The sequence below is a fragment of the Necator americanus genome, chromosome III (assembly GCF_031761385.1).
Source record: "Necator americanus strain Aroian chromosome III, whole genome shotgun sequence".
Classification (NCBI taxonomy): domain Eukaryota; kingdom Metazoa; phylum Nematoda; class Chromadorea; order Rhabditida; family Ancylostomatidae; genus Necator; species Necator americanus.
In genome coordinates, this window is record NC_087373.1 from 19,674,617 (window position 1) to 19,695,294 (window position 20,678).

Genomic DNA, 20,678 nt, shown 5'->3' on the forward strand with positions numbered 1-20,678 from the left:
CGAAGTTTTAAATCTGTGGTAGAAACCTCAAATAGTGCTCCTACTTCAAACTTTCACTGCTCACTGAACGTCATTTAACCATGTCTGTTATTAATTATATAAGAAGCTGAAGTTCGGCATTAGCCGGACTTTCATACTTGAATATAATACTTTCATATTTGATGAATTATCCATATCAAGACATACCTGATATCTGACATATTGATATTAATATACAAGACTTCTAACTACGTTCATTCTAGTTTCCGGCGTTGTCTCACCAATCCCATGATGTGGCACTCGCACGTCATCGCTTAAGCTATCAACCATTTGAGCATTGATGAAAGACTTCATAGTTATTGCTTATATCCGCCAGTTTTGCATTTGAAGAGAATTCAAACTTGATTTTATACCTAAGTTTTTTCGATACTGCCATAATTTGAAAAAAATTATTCAAAGTAGGGGTTTTTCTCCTTCTCTTTATCAACCATTAGCACAGAGTGATGTTTACATGAAACGGCTTGAACGTTGTCATCACTTTTTAAGCAGCTGTCTTCACTGCAGCTCGTATTTAATTTTTGAAGAATGTGACAAACGTAATGAAGGCGACAGAGGAGTAGGCGTATGAAGGGGTACATTAGGGTAGAATGCTCTCGGTGCCATTGTCGCGGCCATGAAACGATTCACAACGTCTTACTTTCTGACAAAGTCGCTTTAAATTATTTCACGGTGCTGATGCACCAGTAACACCCCATGATTCCAATTTCTGACGTCATTGCATAATGTGGGATCTCTTGCGTATAAGTTTCTTTTTTCTTTATTCTCTCAATAATTAGCCCAGAGTGTCTCAACATGAGATAACGTGAGCCTCATAATCGTACTGATAAGGATAAGATTTTACGCCAGATCACATGAACAGTTAGCTACTTTAAGCAGTCGTTTGCATGCGTGTTTCCAATTCCCAAAGGTTATTACCAGGGTCAAGCGTGTGTTGAGAATTTCTCAACAGGGGGTCGTTAGAGGGGTGTCGGATCAGGGGGGGGGGGGGTCGTAAGAGGGGGTCGGAAAATTAAGAAAAAATTTAAGTAGGGGTCGGAAAATCAGAAAAAATGAAAGGAGCAAAGAGAAAATGGAGACGGGGTTGTCGTTTTCAAACAAACACATATTAAGGTGTACAAAATGAAGTGTAATTTAGGTATGCGACATTCAGCAGAAAAACAGGAGTGAAAACTGCTTCTTTTCAGAAGTAGTGCTGAAACTTGAAGGATGATCAGCAGTGAATGGCATGTTTTTATCGCATATCGGAAGATATTCACAACTGAAACGTATTCTAAGGCTTTTTTTCAGGTCCCGATATCTGCGACTAAAAAATGGAAGAGTTGTCTCAAAGAAGAAGAAACGTCAATGATGCATATTCAGTACTTGAGTTCTGTTTAATATAAAAATAAATGATATAGAATAAATAAATTTTTTTTTCAATATTCGAATAAACGATTGAAGAAGACTCGCGGTTGCAGTTGAGGAAGACTATTGTAGCATAAAAAGTTAGGATAAAAAGAGGGTACACAAACCAAAAAATGATTTTTAAAAAATTTATTTTTCATAATTCTGGTAATGAAACTACTGCGCTTTTTGAGCCAATCTTGAAAGTGGACGACTTAGCATTTTTTGTTGCTCTAACTGATGCTTGATGACGTCGGAGTCGCTTCGGTGGCACAAACCAAAACAATTGAAACCTTGAATAAATGTGATGCATAATAAATAAAGTGATAATGTTGTGATGTGATAAAATAGGAAACCCATTATTTTAAATGCAATTAACTACCTGAAAGTTTTTGTTCTTTCAAAAAACCAACTTTTTGTCAAACCCATCAAGTCTAGGCACTACAAAATTACAGTTCTACAAAACAAAATTACAAAATTACAGTCTACACAACAAAATTGTCTGTTACTAATTTATATGAAAGAAATGAAGCTAACCAGAGGTGACTTCGTATTGAGTACCATAAAAGGCAATCTTCATAGCTTGCACAGTGCTTTGGCACTCTTCGGCACAATTCAATATATTGAAGATCTGCAGTTGTACGGGAACGCAGCGTCGAAAATTCGCTTAGGAACGGATGACAAACGAGATCTTCAGAAGCTAACAGAAGTGTAAAAGCACTAAGTAAAAGTAGAAGCATAGCTGCAATGAAAAGCAAGTACGCTGGCTCAAGTTGGTAAGTGTAGTGCAGACTTATTTATGCGCGATTACAAAGACTTTGATAAGGACATCTACTAATTGGCCATTACACGCTCTGTTGAAATAGGGTTGATGCTGAGGATCCACCAATTCTTATCTTCAGTCGAAAAAGCAATTCTGATGCTGCTACTGAGCGAAAAAAAGACATCTACAGGCGCAATTAGGGTTAAAATTAGTACAAAGTAGGCTCCACGAGTTTCTGAATATCTACGTTCAAAGTGAATTTTATGCAATGAAGCTGGCTGCGATCTGTAGAGAGAGATTTCTTCTATATTTCTACAAAGTTTGGTGGCTCTAGCTTTCCTAGTCTTTTTGAAACCTAGTTGAGAAAAATCCCAATTTTTGCCTCAAATTTTCGAGTTTTTCTCAACTAGCTTTTGAGAGAATCAGAACACCTACAGAGGCCAAAATTTGCAGTCAAGGGTTTTCCTTGATGCTCTATCCAAATATGGAGTCGAATTTTTCAACGGCGCTACCGTATCCTCGCAACGGGATAAAAAGCGAAATCTCAGATTTTCGGCAACGCGTCAAAATCTGTGTGACTTTAAACAAATTTCCATAACTCTGCTCATAGTTTATAAAAACGAATTCGGTTTGAAGTATTTTGTAGAGGAAGATTTTTACTATCACAGCTTTCTTTTACTTTTTTACAGTTGGCTTTTGTCTCTAAAAAAGCTAGTTGAGAAAAAGTTGAGAAAAATGCCAAATTTCTCAAATTTTTCTCAACTAGGTTTCAAAAAAACCAGAGGGTCCCTACAAAAGATTCTTTGACCATTTTGTAGCGCAAATCCTCCTCTACACAACGCAGCCAGCATTATCTTCTTATGTCTCTTCATTAATGAGTTATTCATGTTTATTTCAAGGTAACAAAATCCGACCTGTCCAGCAGTAACTTCCAATTAAGACCTGGTTTTGATCGCTAAAATAACCTCTATATAACCCTTGTATGTGGCAAACAGTGCTCTAAATACAATTTCAAAACATTGCTGGTGAAATGTTCTCCTTAGTGATTTTTTTTCGGTTCTGCAAAAATCTAGATTCCGGCGGGGATCGAACTTTCATCCGTTCATTTCCGTTGTCGATGAGTGGAATTGTTTGGTAATAGTCGGAAATAGTGTGAAAATTGTTTTAAAAGGTGTTCTCCTTCTTTTCCAGCTGTTTTTTTCGTTTTGCAAAAGTAATGGTTCCGGCGGGGATCGAACTTTTGTTTATTGTTTAAAACTTTTATTTTTCTTGATCTTCTTTCATCTGGCACACGTCACGCGGCATCTTGAAAGTAATTAACATGAACATATAATTTCTAGTTATTATTTATTCCATTCCAATAAAATCGCTGCATTACAATATGTATTTTGTTTTACTTGTAGCATTACTATTTTTTTAAAATAATTAATTATTTTTTTATTACATCGTATTGTTTTAACTTATTTATTAGGCGTTTATTTGTTTTTTAAATTTTTTATTATACCCAAATTTTGATTGCTGTGTGGGCAGCTATACTGGTAGGAACGAGATGAGGAGGTCGTTTTTAGGAGGGTCTGCGAGGGGGGGGGGGGTCATTTTTAGGAGGGTCTGCGAGGGGGGGGGAGGTCGTTTTTAGGAGGGATTTTTCCCAACTATACGCTTGACCCTGGTTATTACGAACCTGATGAGGAAAATGTGCGGAGGAATAGAAATCCAAAGAGCACATGGGATGAAACGTAGCAAATACAGTTTTCACCGCTATTAAAAAGTTCACAGCGTCTCATTTACTTCTTGATAAGTTCACTTAGGAGTTATTCCACGGCATTACTTTACTGTGGCGAGCCAATGCGACGCCGTTGGATTTGTCCGAACTCTACCGCAATCTGGCCACATCTATCTGACTTAACATCGATGGATCAATGGACCCGTCTCATTGCTCACTGCTTTCTGCAGACACACACAAAGGTGACAGAATGAGCCCGTTATTATATAGCATGACGATTATTTGTCACAAGACTATTGAAATGATTTTTCTTCCAACTCATTCATCACATTTACCGCAGTACGCTTTTCAAAGGACAAGAAAAGAAGAAAACACTCACTAGACTACAGTAGTTGGTAAACAACGAGAAGATGAGCGAAACTCGAGACTAGTAAAAAGGTGAACAGAAAGCTGTTTCCTAAAATCTGACGCTTAAAATTGTGCCGGTCAATGTTAATTCTCACCTATAGTAGCGGCCAAAAATCAATTGACAAACGGGTTTTCGAGGTTTACTCCTCTGAAAATCGCTGAATCATCTTCAAACTTCTACCAGAGGTGTCATTTCGTATTAGAAACCTTTTGTAAAAAATATGTTTACTTTGCTGTTTCAGGAATAGTATTACTTCCGAAAATGTTCACTTTCACTTTTTTAATTTTTGATTTATTTTATGTATCTTTTATGTTTTCTCCCGGATTTTTTTTTTAATTTTATAGTTATCTATTGTATTTGGATTATGGGTAGAACATTTGGAGCACGCCATATGTCAATTGAAACTCGAAAGTCCATTCTTCGAGGAGTCGATCAAGGAATGAGGCAAGTCGAATTAGCAAAACTCTTTAATGCCTCCAGAGTGACCATCTCTGCTTTACTGAAGAGGGTATCAACATGTGGAGTAATTGGAGCAACGCCGAATCCAGGACGAAGTCGGATGACCACACAGTTACCGAAGGAACATCCTTAGAATGAGTCGTGCTAATCCTAGGCTCGCTGCCTCCGATACTCAAGGTGATAGATGAATTGGCCATCGCAAATCAACAGATCCCATCAGTTAGAACTGTTCGAAGACGCCTACAAGATGTCGGACTCAATGGAAGGCGTCTTGCAAAAAAAAAACCACTCATTTCAAAAAAGAATCGTGTTGCTCGTGTCAAATGGGCTAAGGAACATATTGGTTGGACTCGCCAGCAGTGGAACAAAGTTCTATTTTCTGATGAATCCAAGTTTAACTTGATGGGAAGTGATGGTATTAAGTATGTCAGACGTCCAGCCGGAAAAAAGATTCCATCCCATATATCAACCGCCCACTGTAAACCATGGTGGAGGAAACATCATGCTTTGGGGTTGCTTCAGTAGTCGTGGAGTCGGACCTCTTCGCCAAATTCATGGAAATTTGGACAGATACGGCCATGAGGAGATCTTAGAAACAACAATGCGTCCATTTGCTCTTCAAATCATAGGCAGAGGTTTCATCTTTCAGCAATATAATGACACGAAGCACACATCTTCGCATATTCGTGACTGATTCAACCGGCGTCGTATGGAAGTTCTGGACTGGCCAAGTCAGTCTCCGGATCTGAATCCGATTGAACATTTATGGGAAGAACTGGAACGTCGCATGAAAGGGACAAAAGCAAGAAATTCTGCCCAAAAATTTGCTCAATTTGAAGAAGCCTGGAAGGCTATCCCACAATCTTGTCTTGATAATTTGTTGGACTCGATGAACCGAAGATGCATGGCTGTTATTGATGCTAAAGGTTTTGCAACGAAGTACTAGGGCTGTTATTTTGTTATTGTTACAATATTTTGGTTATGAAAGTTGTTATCATGTTTTTTGTTCAAATAAACTGACTACGTGATTTTTCGCTTGTCTCAATAAAATCGAATAATCGATAATCTTCTAGATCCTGATTTAACCTGATCGCTGGTATTCTTTTCTAAGGTTGAAAAACGCGATAGAAATAATTGGTGCAAGTTTGGAAACGAATCAGCGATTTCTAGAGGAGAAATCGAAAAACCGTTTGTCAATTGATTTTTGGCCGCTACTGATTAACCCAAAAATATGTTGCTATTTTAAAAGGGGACTGAGTTCGTCAAATTTGATAGATCAATGTTGGATTTTCTATACGAAAAAAAAACTACGGAAATAGGGAAAAAACTAGCGTACTCCTTCCAGGACATATGTAGTAGAGGTTAGGTGCTGTTTGATTTCACACACAAAATTTCCTTCTATTTTGACATGGCTCGAAAATTGCAGAACTTGGAAATAAGCCGTATCTCTAGACTTTTTGCCGGCTATTACAAACACATGGAGAAGACTGAGTTTTAAAAAATAAGCAAAAGAAGAAAAAAAAGTAAAAAAGTTTCCGATTTTCACAGGCAAAAAAATATGTTGTGTATAATTGATCTTTGTAATCACTGAGAATGAGCACCATTGGTACTTTTAACTTATAATTACTCAGAGTTATCTAATTATTTTAGAAGAAACAATGGCTACTCTGACAAGTGATTTAAAAGCCCTAAAATATTAATAAATATATATCATAGAACATATATTAGCATAACATTAACAGAGCTGAATGTGGTACAATGAAGGTGGAGGGGATGTCAGTTTAAATCGTTTAGCAGGAACATTGACATCCTGAAGACTTAGCGAAGCCTAATCTATTAAAGGACTAATTCTAAAACTGCACCAATCTCACCAACTTCTGCTTCGTACCATTGTATTTACTTCAATGATTTCACAAATGCCTTTAACTTCAAAGTCAAGCTTTCTGAAAATCTGCATGAAGTTACTGAGGGTTACCAACGCGAATCCTTTCCTACCATACCTATGTCATACTGCTACAATGCTATGCAACGGGTATAATATCCCGCAGAATCTCATCACATTTATATACTTTGTATGCACAGTCTAGGATTTGACAACTCATCTACTTCTGATTTACATTTGAAAAGAGCTTAACAGCCTAAAAATCACTACTTAACATAGAGAATTTGTTTGAAGTTTGAGCTTGAAAACATCTGTAGATGGAAAAATAGCAGAAAGTCGAACGTGCTATTTTTCCATCTACAGATTGCGTTTTGAAGAAAATGACACAAACAGCTACAGACGGAGATATGGGTGGTTAGTTACAAAAAAAGTTCTAAATATTGGGGATACAAATAAGTTTTGAGGTTTTTTTTAACTTTGAAGCTTTATTCAGGGGAGCTGGTATAATGTATTTTATTCAAAGTACTGACCATCGTTAGCTACGATTTCTCTTCATATTTCAGGCGGCATACGGATTCGGAGTTGAAACATTCTTCGTCTTTTGAGGATAAAGTTTCTGGTGTTAATCAATCCGCTTGAAATGCACCCCCACGTTCACTTCAATTCAGAATCGTTTGAGGTTTACGAACGTGTAACTGGCCTATACAATGACTTGCGGTGGCTAGCCGATGTGTCAAGTCAGTGTTTTTATCCTCACAGACAAGTCTGGTACCAATTTATCGACCCCGGAGGGATGAAAGCCTTGGGTGAGCACTAGGGCGGATTCGAACTCCCGATCGACCGTGCGGGAAGCGGAACCTCTAACCGCTACACTATTCCCTCCCTCGTCTTCAATGTATTGACCATCGTTGCCCCCAACACTTCGTTCATCGTCGTTTGAGGCTACCCAAAAATCTACCAAATTTTTGGCTTTTTTGTAAGAAGTGAAGTGCAGTTCGACCAGGCTATTGGTCATCGACCGTAACAAATGGTAGTCGGAAGTAGCAATGTCTGGTGAATACAACGGGTGGGACAGGGCATGCTACCGAAGCCCTTCCAAAGTATCCTTGACTATTTTTGCAACACGTGCCCAAGCGTTACCGTCTGAACGTCCGGCTAAAGCCGGACTTCAGACTTTCTGTGGTGTTCGCTTCGCTCCCTTTCACTGATCAACGACAATCAATATTACTGCCCTTTTTCGTGAAATTAGACTTGTGTACCTCTAACAAACTTTTTTATCTTGTTTATTATAAACGAAATCGAAAGATTTCATAGTTTTCTTTCTGAACGCGTCAGTTCTACATTTGGAGAATATTCAAACTTCAGCTTCCAACACTCGTCGATAGCAACATAATGTAGACACAATTTGAAAGTATTACTCGAAATTTGGGTTTTCTTCCTGTTTCTACCCAAGAGTTATCAAAGAATGGTGTTTTAGGACAAAATGATGTGAAAGGTATCATCCTACTGATAAAGATAACGTTTTACGTCAGATCATGTGAACTGTTCGCTACTATTTATTTACTATCCGTTTGCATGCATGTTTCCACTTTCTGAGGAGGGCATATTACCAACTTGTGACAAACGTGCGAAGAATTACATGGGCGAAAGAGTCATAAGGGTGAAAAGAAACGCGCCCAGTGGGCACAGCTATGAAACATCCCATTTACCTTTTGCGACATGCACACGATGCTACTGCGCAATCACTTCGATGCCGCGGGACCCGTCTCACCCATTTTATAGCTATCTAGCGCCGGCGCACCAATCCCCATATTATACCAATCTACCTCTCCTACAAGTATCTGGCGCCGGCGCCCCAATCCGACGCTCGTGGAGTCATCGCACCCCATATTATAGCAATCTGGCGCCGGTCCACCAATCCGACGCCGGTGGACCCGTCGCATCCCATATTATAGCAATCCGGTGCTGGCGCCCCAATCCGACGCCGCGGAACCCGTCGCAACCCCTTCTATAGGTATCTGGCGCGGTACATCAATCTGGCGCCGGTGGAGCCGTCGCATCCCATATTATAGCAATCCGGTGCTGGCGCCCCAATCCGACGCCGCGGAACCCGTCGCAACCCCTTCTATAGGTATCTGGCGCGGTACATCAATCTGGCGCCGGTGGAGCCGTCGCATCCCATATTATAGGTATCTGGCGCCGGTGCACCAACCCGCGAACCCGTCGCAACTTTTTATCTGGTGCGGTACATCAATCTGGCGCCGGTGGAGCCGTCGCATCCCATATTATAGGTATCTGGCGCCGGTGCACCAACCCTTTTCGAACTTCGTTTCGAACAGAATTAGACACTTGTTTCAATTTTCTCAATCAGCAGTGCCCCCGCCCATTAGGTTCACAAGGGAGAAACCAATAGACAACTGGTTGGCTTTCTTGAATGTGCACACATACTGGCGGAATGGGATATGGAAGATTAGGTGGTACCGGAAATCCAGTAGCAAAAACATCTTAATCCACTATCTTTCAGCGCATCCCAGCAAAGTGAAAAGATCTGTTGTAGGTAACATGTACTGGACGGCGGCAAGAGTGGCATCGAGTAGCCAGGAGAAGACATGGTCTGTAAATCTGGCTCATAAAGTGGCTATATCCAATGGGTACCCAACTGGAGACTGTGTTACTCTACAAGCGCTGCATCCCTCTCGAAGATCCAACGTAGTGGATGGCCCAGAAGAGATCCTGTTCTGTCTACCTTACATATCTTATGCTATGACCAGAGCGGTACGGAGCTGTCTAAAGATTAAAAGCGGGTCTAGAATGACATGAGGGTTGTGGAGGTACCCCCAGAGAACCCCAATGGTCAACTGGTACGTAATCGTGCGTATGGCCGATCTGATCTTGTTGATGTGCACAACTCCAAGCTGTGTGGTTTGCTCTTATGGCAGAGAGGGTGATCACTGGTGTCAGGGGTGGCATATCTTATCACGCGCAGGTTGTGTGGTGACGATTAAAAGATAAAGATAAAGTCACTGGCGTATCAATCCACTTGGGATGCGCCAACGCGTTTTACTAGAATTCGTAGTCGATGAGGTTTTGGAACGGGTATTGGCCTATACAATAACATGCGGGGGTCAGCCGATGACCAAGTCAATGTTTTTATCCTTCCAGACAAGTCTGGTACCAATTTATCGACCCCGGAGGGATGAAAGGCTTGGTTTGCACTAGGGCGGTTTCGAACCCTCGACCGTGCGGCTACAACGGACCTCTAACCGACTGCGCCACACCCGCCCTTGTGGTGACGATTATATGGGGTTATACGGGACATCCACTGTGTATTAAGGTCAAAGAGCATCTGGATGGACACGCAAAATTTAAACTCTCCACCCCACTCCGAGCACACCGTAGAATATGTCATCAGAACTCCGAAGTAGAGGTAGAAGTTAGTATACTATCCTATGAGTCCGAGATCACAGCACCCAGAACACTGGAGGCATTTTGGACCACCGCCAAAAATCCAAAAATGAACAAGAAGGATGAGTGCATTGCGATCACAAAAGAACTATCCCCATATCAAGACATATGCGGGTTTTGGTCTACGGGACGGGCCGTGAGGGCCCTATAAAAAAACCCTTGTGACTCACAGTTGTGGTACGTGGTGGTCTGTTGTGTAACCAGATCTAGTAAATGAGGTAAGCGCCAGCTGATGTGTTGCTGTTTGAGTTTGCCCATCGTTTGAATGCTTTCTGTAGAGTGATGAGGCGCTTGAGAAGATAAACCACTGGAAGGCGATATCGCCGAAACGTTAGCTGTTGTTTAATAAAGGAAGATCAATACCAATCTTGGTCACAGCTCAAGAAAATCAATTAAAAACTACGTTTAAACATGCCAAGACTCAAAGACAGTCGAAGATGGGCAATGTATTGGAAGTCTTTGACAATTGACAATGCTTAATTTTAGAGTTATACTCAACATTGTAGCTTGATATTCAACATGAACCCTAATTCTTGAAAGTCAGATTAGTTAAGAAAATCTACCTCGTTTTAAAAAGAAAATTATCTAAATTGTTTCATTAAAACTAAAAAAAAAATTGATTAATTATATCATCACCATTATTATAAAAAGCGTTCACCACCCACCAAACAAAATCTCGATTGTTGCTTCTAAGAAAAAAAGGGACTAGTCCTGTCATCAAACAACACTTCTTAGGTTCAGTGAGACACTCTCTACTGGGCTAACTGGGGACAAGTTAATCCTCACTACATCGATACCCACCATACAGGGCACAAGTCGCATAACTCGTTAAAGGCAGAGTGGAGAGTTCCTATACGGCCTCTTATATGCACAAAGCTGGCGCGCTCCAATCGAACTCGCTGTGGAAAATGTCGCGCCGGAACGCTTGAAGTCGTATCTTCCGGGCCGTTTTTTACGACAATTAGGAAGAAATGTACGGAATCACCTTCCTCTCCATAATCTACGATTCCGTATAGGCATAATTCATTTGAAATCCGCACCACCCCAGATTCGTGGGACGATGCCTTTAAAAGTGGGGCAGATGGAGGGTGCTTAAGAGGTACCCCTTAAAAGTATGGGTGATTGAATATATGGTGGTTATCATCACAATCTAGTTAGAGCGTTACGAATGTGCTAACTAGCTTCGAAAATCTCCACTTATTAATTCTTTCTTCTACTTATGGTTTAATTGTCTTCCTGGACAGCCAGAACGTCCGAAGCCGTATCTTGCGGACCGTTTTTTTACGGCAATTAGGAAGAACTGGACGGAATCACTTTTGTCCCCATAATCTGCTATGACTTATACGAATACTCCACCTGAAATCCGTACCACCTCAGATTCGTGGAGTGATGCCTTTGAGCTGCACCCCATGAGTTAAACCCCCTTCACCTGAGGAGGGTCCGGCTACTCCCTATCGCACATATGATTACAGCTTCGGCTATCCGTCCGGATTGAGTTCTCACAATCAAGCAAAAGAAAAAAATCTGAATGATTGGATCGAAATTGGGGGAATTGGACCAGCGTGATAAAGAACTGGGAACTTCGCTCTGCATAACAAGTTTGGCAAAACAAAGATACTAAGATAGCGTAGAATCAGTAGATGGAACGACTAACAGATGGACGATCAGTGATAGAAAGCTGGCATTTGGAAAAATTTTCTGACAAGTTATCGAGTGTAGTGCACTCTAACTGCTATGAGCTACATTTGCTTACGAGTGTGCTTAAAGGTAGCATATCACGAAATTTCACGGATCTCCCTCACTAAAGGGATCACAGCCGGTTAGTCGCGAGGCTACGTAGCGCGTCCCCGGGTGGCGGATAGGGGGCTAATCGCGGACCAAAAGCGACCTTGTGCTTGCCCAGAGACGCAGGTGGATTCAGGGGATGGACTCCCTGTTTCTGCTGAGCCAGGACTGACTCATGACATCCTTGTATCCCGCACGTCGGTCCGGCCAAAAGCCTGCAATCAAATGACTGGGAGGTGCAAGGGAGGCGGGTTGGAGTCGCCTCCAACAGATAAGTTCCATCTAGTTCCTGGGAGAACACGACGTTTTCCCAAGAACTCATGGGACTAGAGGTTTGCAACCTGCTCATGAGTTTTGAAATTTACGCATGTCACAGTAGTAGAAAAGAAAAGGTGTTGGTGGAGTTGGCGTAGAAAAGAGTCTCCTGATTCTGGAGGAAATCCTGGTACGGTAGCGCCAGGTAGGACGAGGTTGCAGGAGTGTGCTTTTCGCAAGGTTGCATGCGAAAATTTCACCCCACAAGACAAAATGAAACACAAAAAAGGTGAAACTCGGTGAGACAAGTCTAACTGAGGGCAGCAACCTCGTTAATTCACAGAGTCGGAAGAAGGGAAGATTGTGGAATGTTACTGATGCGCTATCTGGCTTTCCAGCAACATTACTTAGAAGCGCCAACGCACTCATCGCGCGCCGACCAACGAACATCAAAAACTCCATATCCAAAGGGCAAAGTCTTGCAGACGCTTACAATGTTTCTGAAGATTTTTCGTGCATTGGACAGCAGAAATACTGTTTCAAAGCTGGTTCTACAGGAACTACACATTAGAGGTACCCATAAGTGATCAATTATTCCAGTGGCACAAAACAAAAAAAAAAGAACTTACATTTGATTTTATCTTGTCGATTATCCCATCTTGCTGGTAGAGTTGCGATCCTCTGTTCATAAAAATTCGTTTCATTTGAAGAAAAATACGATTCTAGGCGAGCTCGCTCTTCATCGATACTTTTGAGATTTTTACTCCTTAGGAAATGTTTCGATTGAAATAAATGAAAATCAGGTGGCGCTATTTTTGGAGAATGTGGGGATGTGGTAAAATCTCCCAGTTTAGCTGCTTGATTTTTCTCCCGGTTTGATCTTGCTGCGTGCTTCCTAACGTTATCGAACTGCTGTAAACCTTCCCAATTTCTTGAAGATGCCTTTGGATTGTTGACCAAGTAGTCTGAAGAGTGTTTGCTATTTCCTGAATACTCATTTTGGGATCAGTTTCCACCAGTGATTTTAAAGCGCCAAAGTCAACAGGGCGTCCACTTCGATCGCTGTCAGACCAGCCAAAATCACTGCCGGAAAATTTTCCTATTCAGTTTGTTGCAACTGCCATTAACACCCTATCGAAAATGGAACAGGATGCAATGACGTAAATGTTCTTCAGTTGGTTCATTGTCCTTCATTTTAAAGGTGTAATGAAAAGTTTGAATTTAATAGTCACAAAAGTCAAGGCCACGAGTCGCAATATTGCCATATAAAGCACCACTTTATGCATGCACGCTCTGAAATAGAGTGATGCAAATATTCCACACTAATAATGATTGATTACTTAGGAGAACTTTCAATGCGTAGTATATAGGTTTTCTAGTCCTTCGAACAATCGTTGCCTCATCCAGACTTATGTATGAGCCGCACATGTGTCGCATTGTATGATGTCACGGTGTAGAGTTCAAGATTTGGTACATATTGATGATATCGTGGAATTGGTGTTCATTTCGTTGGAATTTGTGACTTTGTGACTGTAATTAGGTAAGTAGATAAGAGACGCGGGTGGATTCAGGGGACGGACTCCCTGTTTCTGCTGAGCCACCATTGACTCACTACATCATTGTATCCCGCAAGTTGATCCGACCAAAAGCCTGCAATCATGTGAGTGGGATGTGCAAGGGAGGCGGTTTGTAGTCGCCTCCAACAAATAAGTTCCACCTGTCCACTACGGGAGAACGCGACGTTTTCCCAAGAACTCATGGGACTAGAGGTACGGTAGCGCCAGGGATGGGGTGGGTTACAGGAGGGTTGCCACTGAAACGGAAAGTGACTAGGATGACGATCTGTGCTTATAACGCACCTACGCTTGCATCGTAAGCGCCCATCGAAGATCTTATGATGCAAGTCAAGAAGATTATGTACGACATCATCGGACTGACCGAGAAGAGACGACGCCACCCTCTGAACGCCGTATACGAAATTGGAGAAGAAATGCTCTCATGAACATGCGACTGTAGAGTTGGTGGAGTTGACATCCTTGTTAACTTGAGCATGGCAAAGAACATTAACTCTTTCCGATAACTTACGACCCGGATCGGACGTCTGCGGATGAAAAGATGTGGTCCAACCGCAGCTTTGACTATCTTCGTCGGTTACGCTCCATCAAGCTACGAAGAAGAAGTCGAAGCATTCTATATGGACCTGGAGAAGTTCTATCGAGAAAATCATGTCTTCTACAAGGTCATAATTGGCGATTTCAACGCCAAAATTGGCCCAAGAAGAACGCTTGAGGGACTTCACGTCGGGACCCACAGCCTACAATGTTTATCATGACGACTAAGACTATCCGTGCGAACTCGCAAATCCAGAAGCCGTCTACGCTGGACGTGGGAGTAACCAGGTAGAGGATACAATAATGAAATAGACCACATCATCGTCAGTAAAAGGTTTTGCCTGACGGACGTCGCTGTTGTGCCTCCTCCGAGGAAGATTTTCCTCCACAAGGAAAGATGAGAAAGCTGCCAAGTTCAGAGAGCGAAATCCCAGAACTACCATCAACTGGGATCTCTTCGCTACGCTAGCCGGCTTTTGGGAAGATTCCGCAATGGACAACATCGACGAGGAATATGACCGGTTTGTTGAACACCTTCACGACTGCGCGAAGAAGGCCGAGAGTTTTAAAACCACCAAGAGACGCCTGTCTCTTGAACCTCTTGAGCTGATACGCCAGAGTGGAGCAGCACGAGCCGCAGGGAACCAAGAACTCACGTCCGAGCTCGCAAGGCTTTGCAGAGAGGCGATAAAGGAAGACCTTAAAGAGAGAAGAGCAGAAGTGCTGGCTGAAGCTGCAGAGGCGGGGAAAAGTATCCGCTATGCCCGTCGAGACTTCGCCAGTCGCAAGACGCTCTCCGAAACCCAAAGGGAACAGCCATTGCATCGAGAAGGGGGATGGAGAAAATCATCTGCGACTTCTACTCTGATCTCTTCAACAGCCATGTCCACTTGCCTCCTCACCATCTGAGGGAAGATGGACAAGTCATTCCAGAGGTTCTTCCGTCCGAAATGCGACATGCTATCATGTCGGTAAGAAATCGTACGGCACCCGGTCCCGACAGAATAAGACCAGAACACCTGAAAAACCTTTCGCCAGTACTCATCAACACCCTGGCGAGGTTCTTTACACGCCATCTGTCGGAATGCAAGATTCCTAAACAGTGGAAGACCAGCAAGACCGTGTTGTTGTATAAAAAGGGAGATCCACATGACATCGGCAACTATCGTCCAATCTGCATACTGTCCGTCATCTACAAGCTCTTTACAAGAGTAATCCTTAATAGGATTGAAAAAGTCTTGGATGAAGGACAGCCATGCGAGCAAGCAGGGTTTCGAAAAGGATTCAGCACGATTGACCACATCCACTGTTTCGAAACTCATCGAGGTATCACGAGAGTACAAGATGCCGCTCTGTCTCACCTTCATCGACTTAAAGAAGACCTTCGACTCAGTTGAGACGGAAGTGGTCGTGGAAGCCTTGGACAACCAAGGCGCCCCTACTCAGTACATAAAGGTACTTCGAGAGTTGTACAGTAACTTCACGACCGGAATTTCGCCATTCTACAAGAACATCATCATTGACGTGAACAGGGGGGTCCGACAGGGTGATACAATTTCACCCAAAATATTCACAGCCACCCTCGAGAACGCAATGCGAAAGTTGGAATGGGACGACATGGGAGTGAAGGTTGATGGTCGGCAGCTACACCATTTGCGCTTTGCTGATGACATCGTACTGATGACACCTGGCATCAGCCAAGCGGAACGAATACTGACCGAATTGGACGAAACATGTGGATGCACCGGTCTTCAGCTGAGTCTGCAAGAGACAATGTTCATGCGAAACGGATGGGTCTCGGATGCCCCATTCACGCTCAACGGAACGAACATATCTGAATGCACCAGCTACGTTTATCTGGGTCGGGAACTGAACATGATGAACGACCTGACCCCCGAGCTGAGCAGAAGGAGACGAGCAGCTTGGGGAGCGTACAAGAGCATCGAGGATGTAGTGAAGAAGACCAGGAACACCCGGCTCCGTGCTCACCTCTTCAACACCACCGTACTTCCTGCTTTGACTTATGCTTCGGAAACCAGGGCATTTCGCAAGCAGGAAGAAAACGCGGTGAGCGTCATTGAATCCCGTTTCACGCAAGTGAGGGATGGGATTCGAAGTTCTCTCTTACGTCAACGATCGAGGATTAGAGACGCCGCCACGTTTGCCAAGAAAAACAAAATAAGGTGGCCGGACACGTGATGCGCTTCAACCATTGGATATTAAGCGCACTACAGGAAGACCGCCGACCCGATGGTCAGATTTCTTCACGAAGTCCTTCAAAGAAAAATATGATGCTCTTCGTGTCCCACGCGAAAGGAGGAACCACTGGGCTACTCTGGCACACGATCGGGACAAATGGAAGAATTACTGGCGCCCGCTCGACCAGTTCGAAGATCAACGGGAGTCAAGGTGATCAAGGTGATCACGAAATTGACGAAGTTGGAGCGTCTGGGAGAACAGGGGAAATATAGAGTTCGGAGTGTAGAGTACGAGCATGAGCGTGCCCTTTGCAATTCCCTCTAATTGTCCTGGAAAACTGCATAGAAAGCGTCTGTTCCCACGAAGTACTTTAGAACGCACCACTCTTGTACATGTTCCGGTTCCTTCAGTAGCATAAGTTTCACTTGAATGGAGACGTAACTGATTTTCAGCCACGCATTCGAGGATGCGGCGCAAAGGTGGTACGTACCTCTTAAGACAAACACAGTTTTTCATGACGATTAGGGTGAGTTGAAGGAAGCCACACTCATACTCGTAATTCACACTCCCAACTCTATATTTACCCACAGAGATTCCGATAGAGTCAGTTTCGTGATACACTGACTTTAAGTTCATTATCAGCATCATACGGCGGAAATAGAATCCTGTTCGTGGATTTCTGATTTCGAAATATAACTCACAATAATTGATTTGTGAAACAGCATGAGCTGATCTTCTGCACTTGATGATTTCTCTTCCTGTACCATGTCTCTGAAGGTTTGGTTTTTCCCGTACTCCCTCTGAATACGTGAAGAGGACTGAAAGCGTATGCTCTTAACAATAACCCATCACTGGAGTAATAACATTTCTAGGGGCGCTTACTATGTTTGCGTATGGTACATGATTGCAGGATCACAAGTATGCGGTAATACGAAGGTGAATCATACCTCAACAAAGCCAGAGTCCTTGATACCATGAGCAGGCATAATGTTCCCCGATCGACTTCGTTTCAGAAGAATGACCGGATCTTTCGTCGCAGATTCGCCCTCCAGTTTACGTTTGAGCTTCTCTACTAGTTCCTCAATAGAATGTATCATCAATTTGTTCAATCTTTCAACTTTTCTAAAAAAAAATGCTACAACTCTTTTTAGAACCGATGCTGACTGTATATGTTTTTGTATGTCAAATTTCAAAAGAAACAACAGAAAAACGGCAAAAACCAGTTGTGTCGTACTACTCCATGACGATGCACGTCCGGTAATCAGGCGGTCGCATAAAAAGGATAAATGAAGAATGGAAGGCACGGTGTTGATCAACTTCTATGGAGATCTGCCTTCGCGTTCGACTTCGTCTAGGAACCATTTGTGGTTTATGAACGCAAGTAACACTTATAGTGACGCAGAGGATGCGAATATGAATATATCTATATGTTCATGTTCTCATCCTTTGCGTTATATTCATTCAACTTTCAAAGAGAAGCAACGTAAAAGATGTTAGGGATGGATTACGACAAACAGAAGCCGAAACATAGCAGACCCATTACCATAAGATGTACCGTGTTACATTTCTCTCGTCCAAAAAGTAAGCTTTTGCAACAACAGCAACATTAAAAATGACGTTTAGGAGTGGAATAGTAGCTACTGAAGTTATAAATGTTGGGAGCTTAACAATGTTTGCGTAAGGCAAACTTCCTCAAAAGATATGGGGAACTGAACATTAACAGTGCTGCGTAAAGAAAGATGAAAGATGAAGATGAGTGAAATCGAAATTACAACTGACCATATCGCCCTTCATTTCCGCCTTCAATATTTTTGCATGGATTTTATTCTTTTCGTCCTCTGTTAAGCTAGTTCCACTTAGCGAGGAGGAGGAGTTCGCTTCCGATTCATTTCTTGTGTACGCGTTTCCACCTTCGCTGCCAAACGACACGAAATCCTGAATTGAGGAGAAACTCCTCAGCAGATAAAGAACAGTAGTAGTGGTGATGTTTACTTAATACGAAAGAACTTGATAGTCAAACAAACAGAAAAGACCGCAAATGGGATGAACCTAATAAAATTAATTTGAAATCAAACAAAGCAGCACTTTATTTCCTTTTTCGGTGCACCAATGATGTACTTGAACAAATAAATAAATATGGTGGCTTTGAAGTGTAAAACCAATGTATATTACAGAGAAAAAAGATATAGCCAGGTCAAAGCTACTTCAATCTCAGCTGCTTACGCAACTCCACCCGCGGTGGAGAGCTGATGGGATCGTGGGAGTCTTCGTTGGCACTACTCATGGCAGTCCGCGATGGTTCTACCTCTATCCCAGCCGCGAGTTTCACAGTACCGCTTTCAATGCAGTCGCTTACGCAATTGCACTACGCTTCGTGTCGTTTTCACTTGAATATAATACATAAAAGCTAGTGGAAAAGGGCGCTGAAGTTCTATCCTGCCGAAATCATCGGAATGAGAACAGCTGCCGCATATCGTTGGAGCTGTGAGAGGGTTGATTCCACGGTATGCAATGCAAAAAGAAGGCAGTAGTGAAAGATAGGCGATTTTGCGGTAGGATTTCTTCAGGAAGTTCTTGAAAGAAAAATCTGATATTCTTTATGTCTCTTGCAAATGAAAAAAAAACCACTGGACAACTTCTGTACGTGATTAGACGGATGCAAATGTTACTGGCGCTCGCTCGAGCAATTTGAAGAACAGCGGATATAACACAGGTGAAGCAACACCAACCACCAACAAACAACAAAATGACGGTTTCTTCGTAAACTGCTGATTCAATACATCCACAACAACAATACGTACCTTCCCAGTCATAGAAAGCTTCTGTGAATATTTCATTGGCAAAGGTTTGGCCTTCACCACCTTCCGAGATCCAACACAGTCATCATCATCATTTGGTTTACGAAACATAATATCTCCTGGAAATAAAAAACGTCTCCAGAGCACCCATAAACTAAGTCAAATACGACTTTGAAAAGCAAGCATGAACGGCGAAATGTAGGCGTAAATGACCGCGCACGAACACTGTCAGCAGAGGACTAACATGTCGCGTACTTGAGGATTTCAAAGCTTGTCTAGATTCTGTGATTGCGGTCGCGCATCCCTGACATACCACCAGTTCCCACATACCGGCGAATCCGCTGGAATGTGCAGAGTTAATGGTGCTTGGATGTTCGCCATAACCCCGACGAGTTGAGGATCCTCGCACCCGATCAGTCAGCAAAAAGACCAATACATGATCAATTCGAAGATGTCTAACTGCTTCAGCTTCAGCACACCAACAATTCTGAACGACATTTGCAATGCATATGATGGGAAAACTATCCTGTGAAGGAGCACCAGGGCGTGGTATAAGCTGTGCGTGGTCACACACCCACTACGCAAACTCCTACGACATTACAATTAATATCTCCCGGTTTTTCCTTTAGGACATTTTCCGCGCTTGCCAGTATGTGTTAAGTTGCTTCTTCTTTCTACTGTAAGTTCGCCATCAAACATCACGTCACAATGAGTCGGTTGACCGTTGTGTGCCCCCTATCGGCTTGCTGCCTCTTCGTGGCTCTTCTTATGAGAATACACGGTAGGTCTTTTGTGGGGAAATAAAGCTTTGGGACCGGCCACGTTCGCCAAGAGAATAGCTATGTGTTCTCACCGAAATGGCAAATAAATTTCGTTCAGTGCAGAACTTTTTTCTTCCGAACCCCCTCCTCATAACCAGTGGACTTCACGGAATCGTTCTTTGTGGTTTAAATGCTCGTAGCACTATATTTTAGTTTTCGTGTAGTTGTGCAAACGTAAAACTACGCTTTGGATAAGTTGTGTGGTAGTTACCGGTAATGAAAAACAATGATCCCGAACGGGTTCCTTGTTAAATTCAAAATATAGCATCGCTGGAAATTACTGCAAATGTGGATGGTATTACAGTCTTCGAAGTTGACAACAAGTTCTGGTGATGTAGATATACCGTCAGCGGTCAATCAGTTGCAAAAAAAGAAAACCATTTTTTGCAAGCGATCCTTTCTGGATCTGAACATTGTGATTCGGCTACGATTGGTCACTTGTTGCGTATGGGGTCGACTTATTTATTTGATAAAGATCTCTTTATCTTCAGATCAACTTGTGGCCATATGTGTCAGATCCATCTTCATAAGTCCAAAAACAGGTGAACTGAAGGCTGGTAAAGTTGCGCATGTAACAACGAGATGT

The 20,678-nt window shown here is 42.5% G+C and overlaps 6 protein-coding genes across 9 annotated transcripts; 5 read left to right on the top strand and 1 right to left on the bottom strand.

The window, feature by feature from the left end:
• Positions 1-4,681: 4,681 nt before the first annotated feature.
• RB195_010170 (uncharacterized protein) lies at positions 4,682-5,470 on the top strand (the record flags this gene model as incomplete). 2 transcript variants are annotated; one of them, XM_064191045.1, is made up of 3 exons in its annotated part: positions 4,682-4,871; positions 4,931-5,198; positions 5,299-5,470. In XM_064191045.1, 3 exons carry the CDS (start codon positions 4,682-4,684, stop codon positions 5,468-5,470), a joined length of 630 nt encoding a protein of 209 aa, XP_064048627.1. The 2 variants fall into 2 exon arrangements, with proteins under 2 accessions (XP_064048627.1, XP_064048628.1); XM_064191044.1 differs by lacking the exons at positions 4,931-5,198; positions 5,299-5,470 and having other exon boundaries at positions 4,682-4,909.
• A 15-nt stretch (positions 5,471-5,485) lies between these two features.
• Positions 5,486-5,722, top strand: RB195_010171 (uncharacterized protein; the record flags this gene model as incomplete). Its single annotated transcript, XM_064191046.1, has 1 exon — positions 5,486-5,722. The coding sequence occupies one exon, from the start codon at positions 5,486-5,488 to the stop codon at positions 5,720-5,722; it is 237 nt and encodes a 78-aa protein (XP_064048629.1).
• Positions 5,723-14,270: 8,548 nt separating this feature from the next.
• RB195_010172 (uncharacterized protein) lies at positions 14,271-14,495 on the top strand (the record flags this gene model as incomplete). Its single annotated transcript, XM_064191047.1, has 1 exon — positions 14,271-14,495. One exon carries the CDS (start codon positions 14,271-14,273, stop codon positions 14,493-14,495), a length of 225 nt encoding a protein of 74 aa, XP_064048630.1.
• A 271-nt stretch (positions 14,496-14,766) lies between these two features.
• Positions 14,767-15,183, top strand: RB195_010173 (uncharacterized protein; the record flags this gene model as incomplete). Its single annotated transcript, XM_013446774.2, has 1 exon — positions 14,767-15,183. One exon carries the CDS (start codon positions 14,767-14,769, stop codon positions 15,181-15,183), a length of 417 nt encoding a protein of 138 aa, XP_013302228.2.
• Positions 15,184-15,516: 333 nt separating this feature from the next.
• Positions 15,517-16,687, top strand: RB195_010174 (uncharacterized protein; the record flags this gene model as incomplete). 2 transcript variants are annotated; one of them, XM_064191049.1, is made up of 2 exons in its annotated part: positions 15,517-16,341; positions 16,499-16,687. In XM_064191049.1, the coding sequence occupies 2 exons, from the start codon at positions 15,517-15,519 to the stop codon at positions 16,685-16,687; spliced, it is 1,014 nt and encodes a 337-aa protein (XP_064048631.1). The 2 variants fall into 2 exon arrangements, with proteins under 2 accessions (XP_064048631.1, XP_064048632.1); XM_064191048.1 differs by lacking the exon at positions 16,499-16,687 and having other exon boundaries at positions 15,517-16,473.
• Positions 16,688-16,793: 106 nt separating this feature from the next.
• On the bottom strand, positions 16,794-20,360 carry RB195_010175 (uncharacterized protein; the record flags this gene model as incomplete). 2 transcript variants are annotated; one of them, XM_064191050.1, is made up of 8 exons in its annotated part: positions 16,794-16,802; positions 16,855-16,965; positions 17,175-17,291; positions 17,421-17,552; positions 18,253-18,408; positions 19,275-19,390; positions 19,602-19,758; positions 20,304-20,360. In XM_064191050.1, 8 exons carry the CDS (start codon positions 20,358-20,360, stop codon positions 16,794-16,796), a joined length of 855 nt encoding a protein of 284 aa, XP_064048633.1. The 2 variants fall into 2 exon arrangements, with proteins under 2 accessions (XP_064048633.1, XP_013302227.2); XM_013446773.2 differs by lacking the exons at positions 16,794-16,802; positions 16,855-16,965; positions 19,602-19,758; positions 20,304-20,360 and adding an exon at positions 19,527-19,599 and having other exon boundaries at positions 17,118-17,291.
• Between the last annotated feature and the right edge of the window lie 318 nt (positions 20,361-20,678).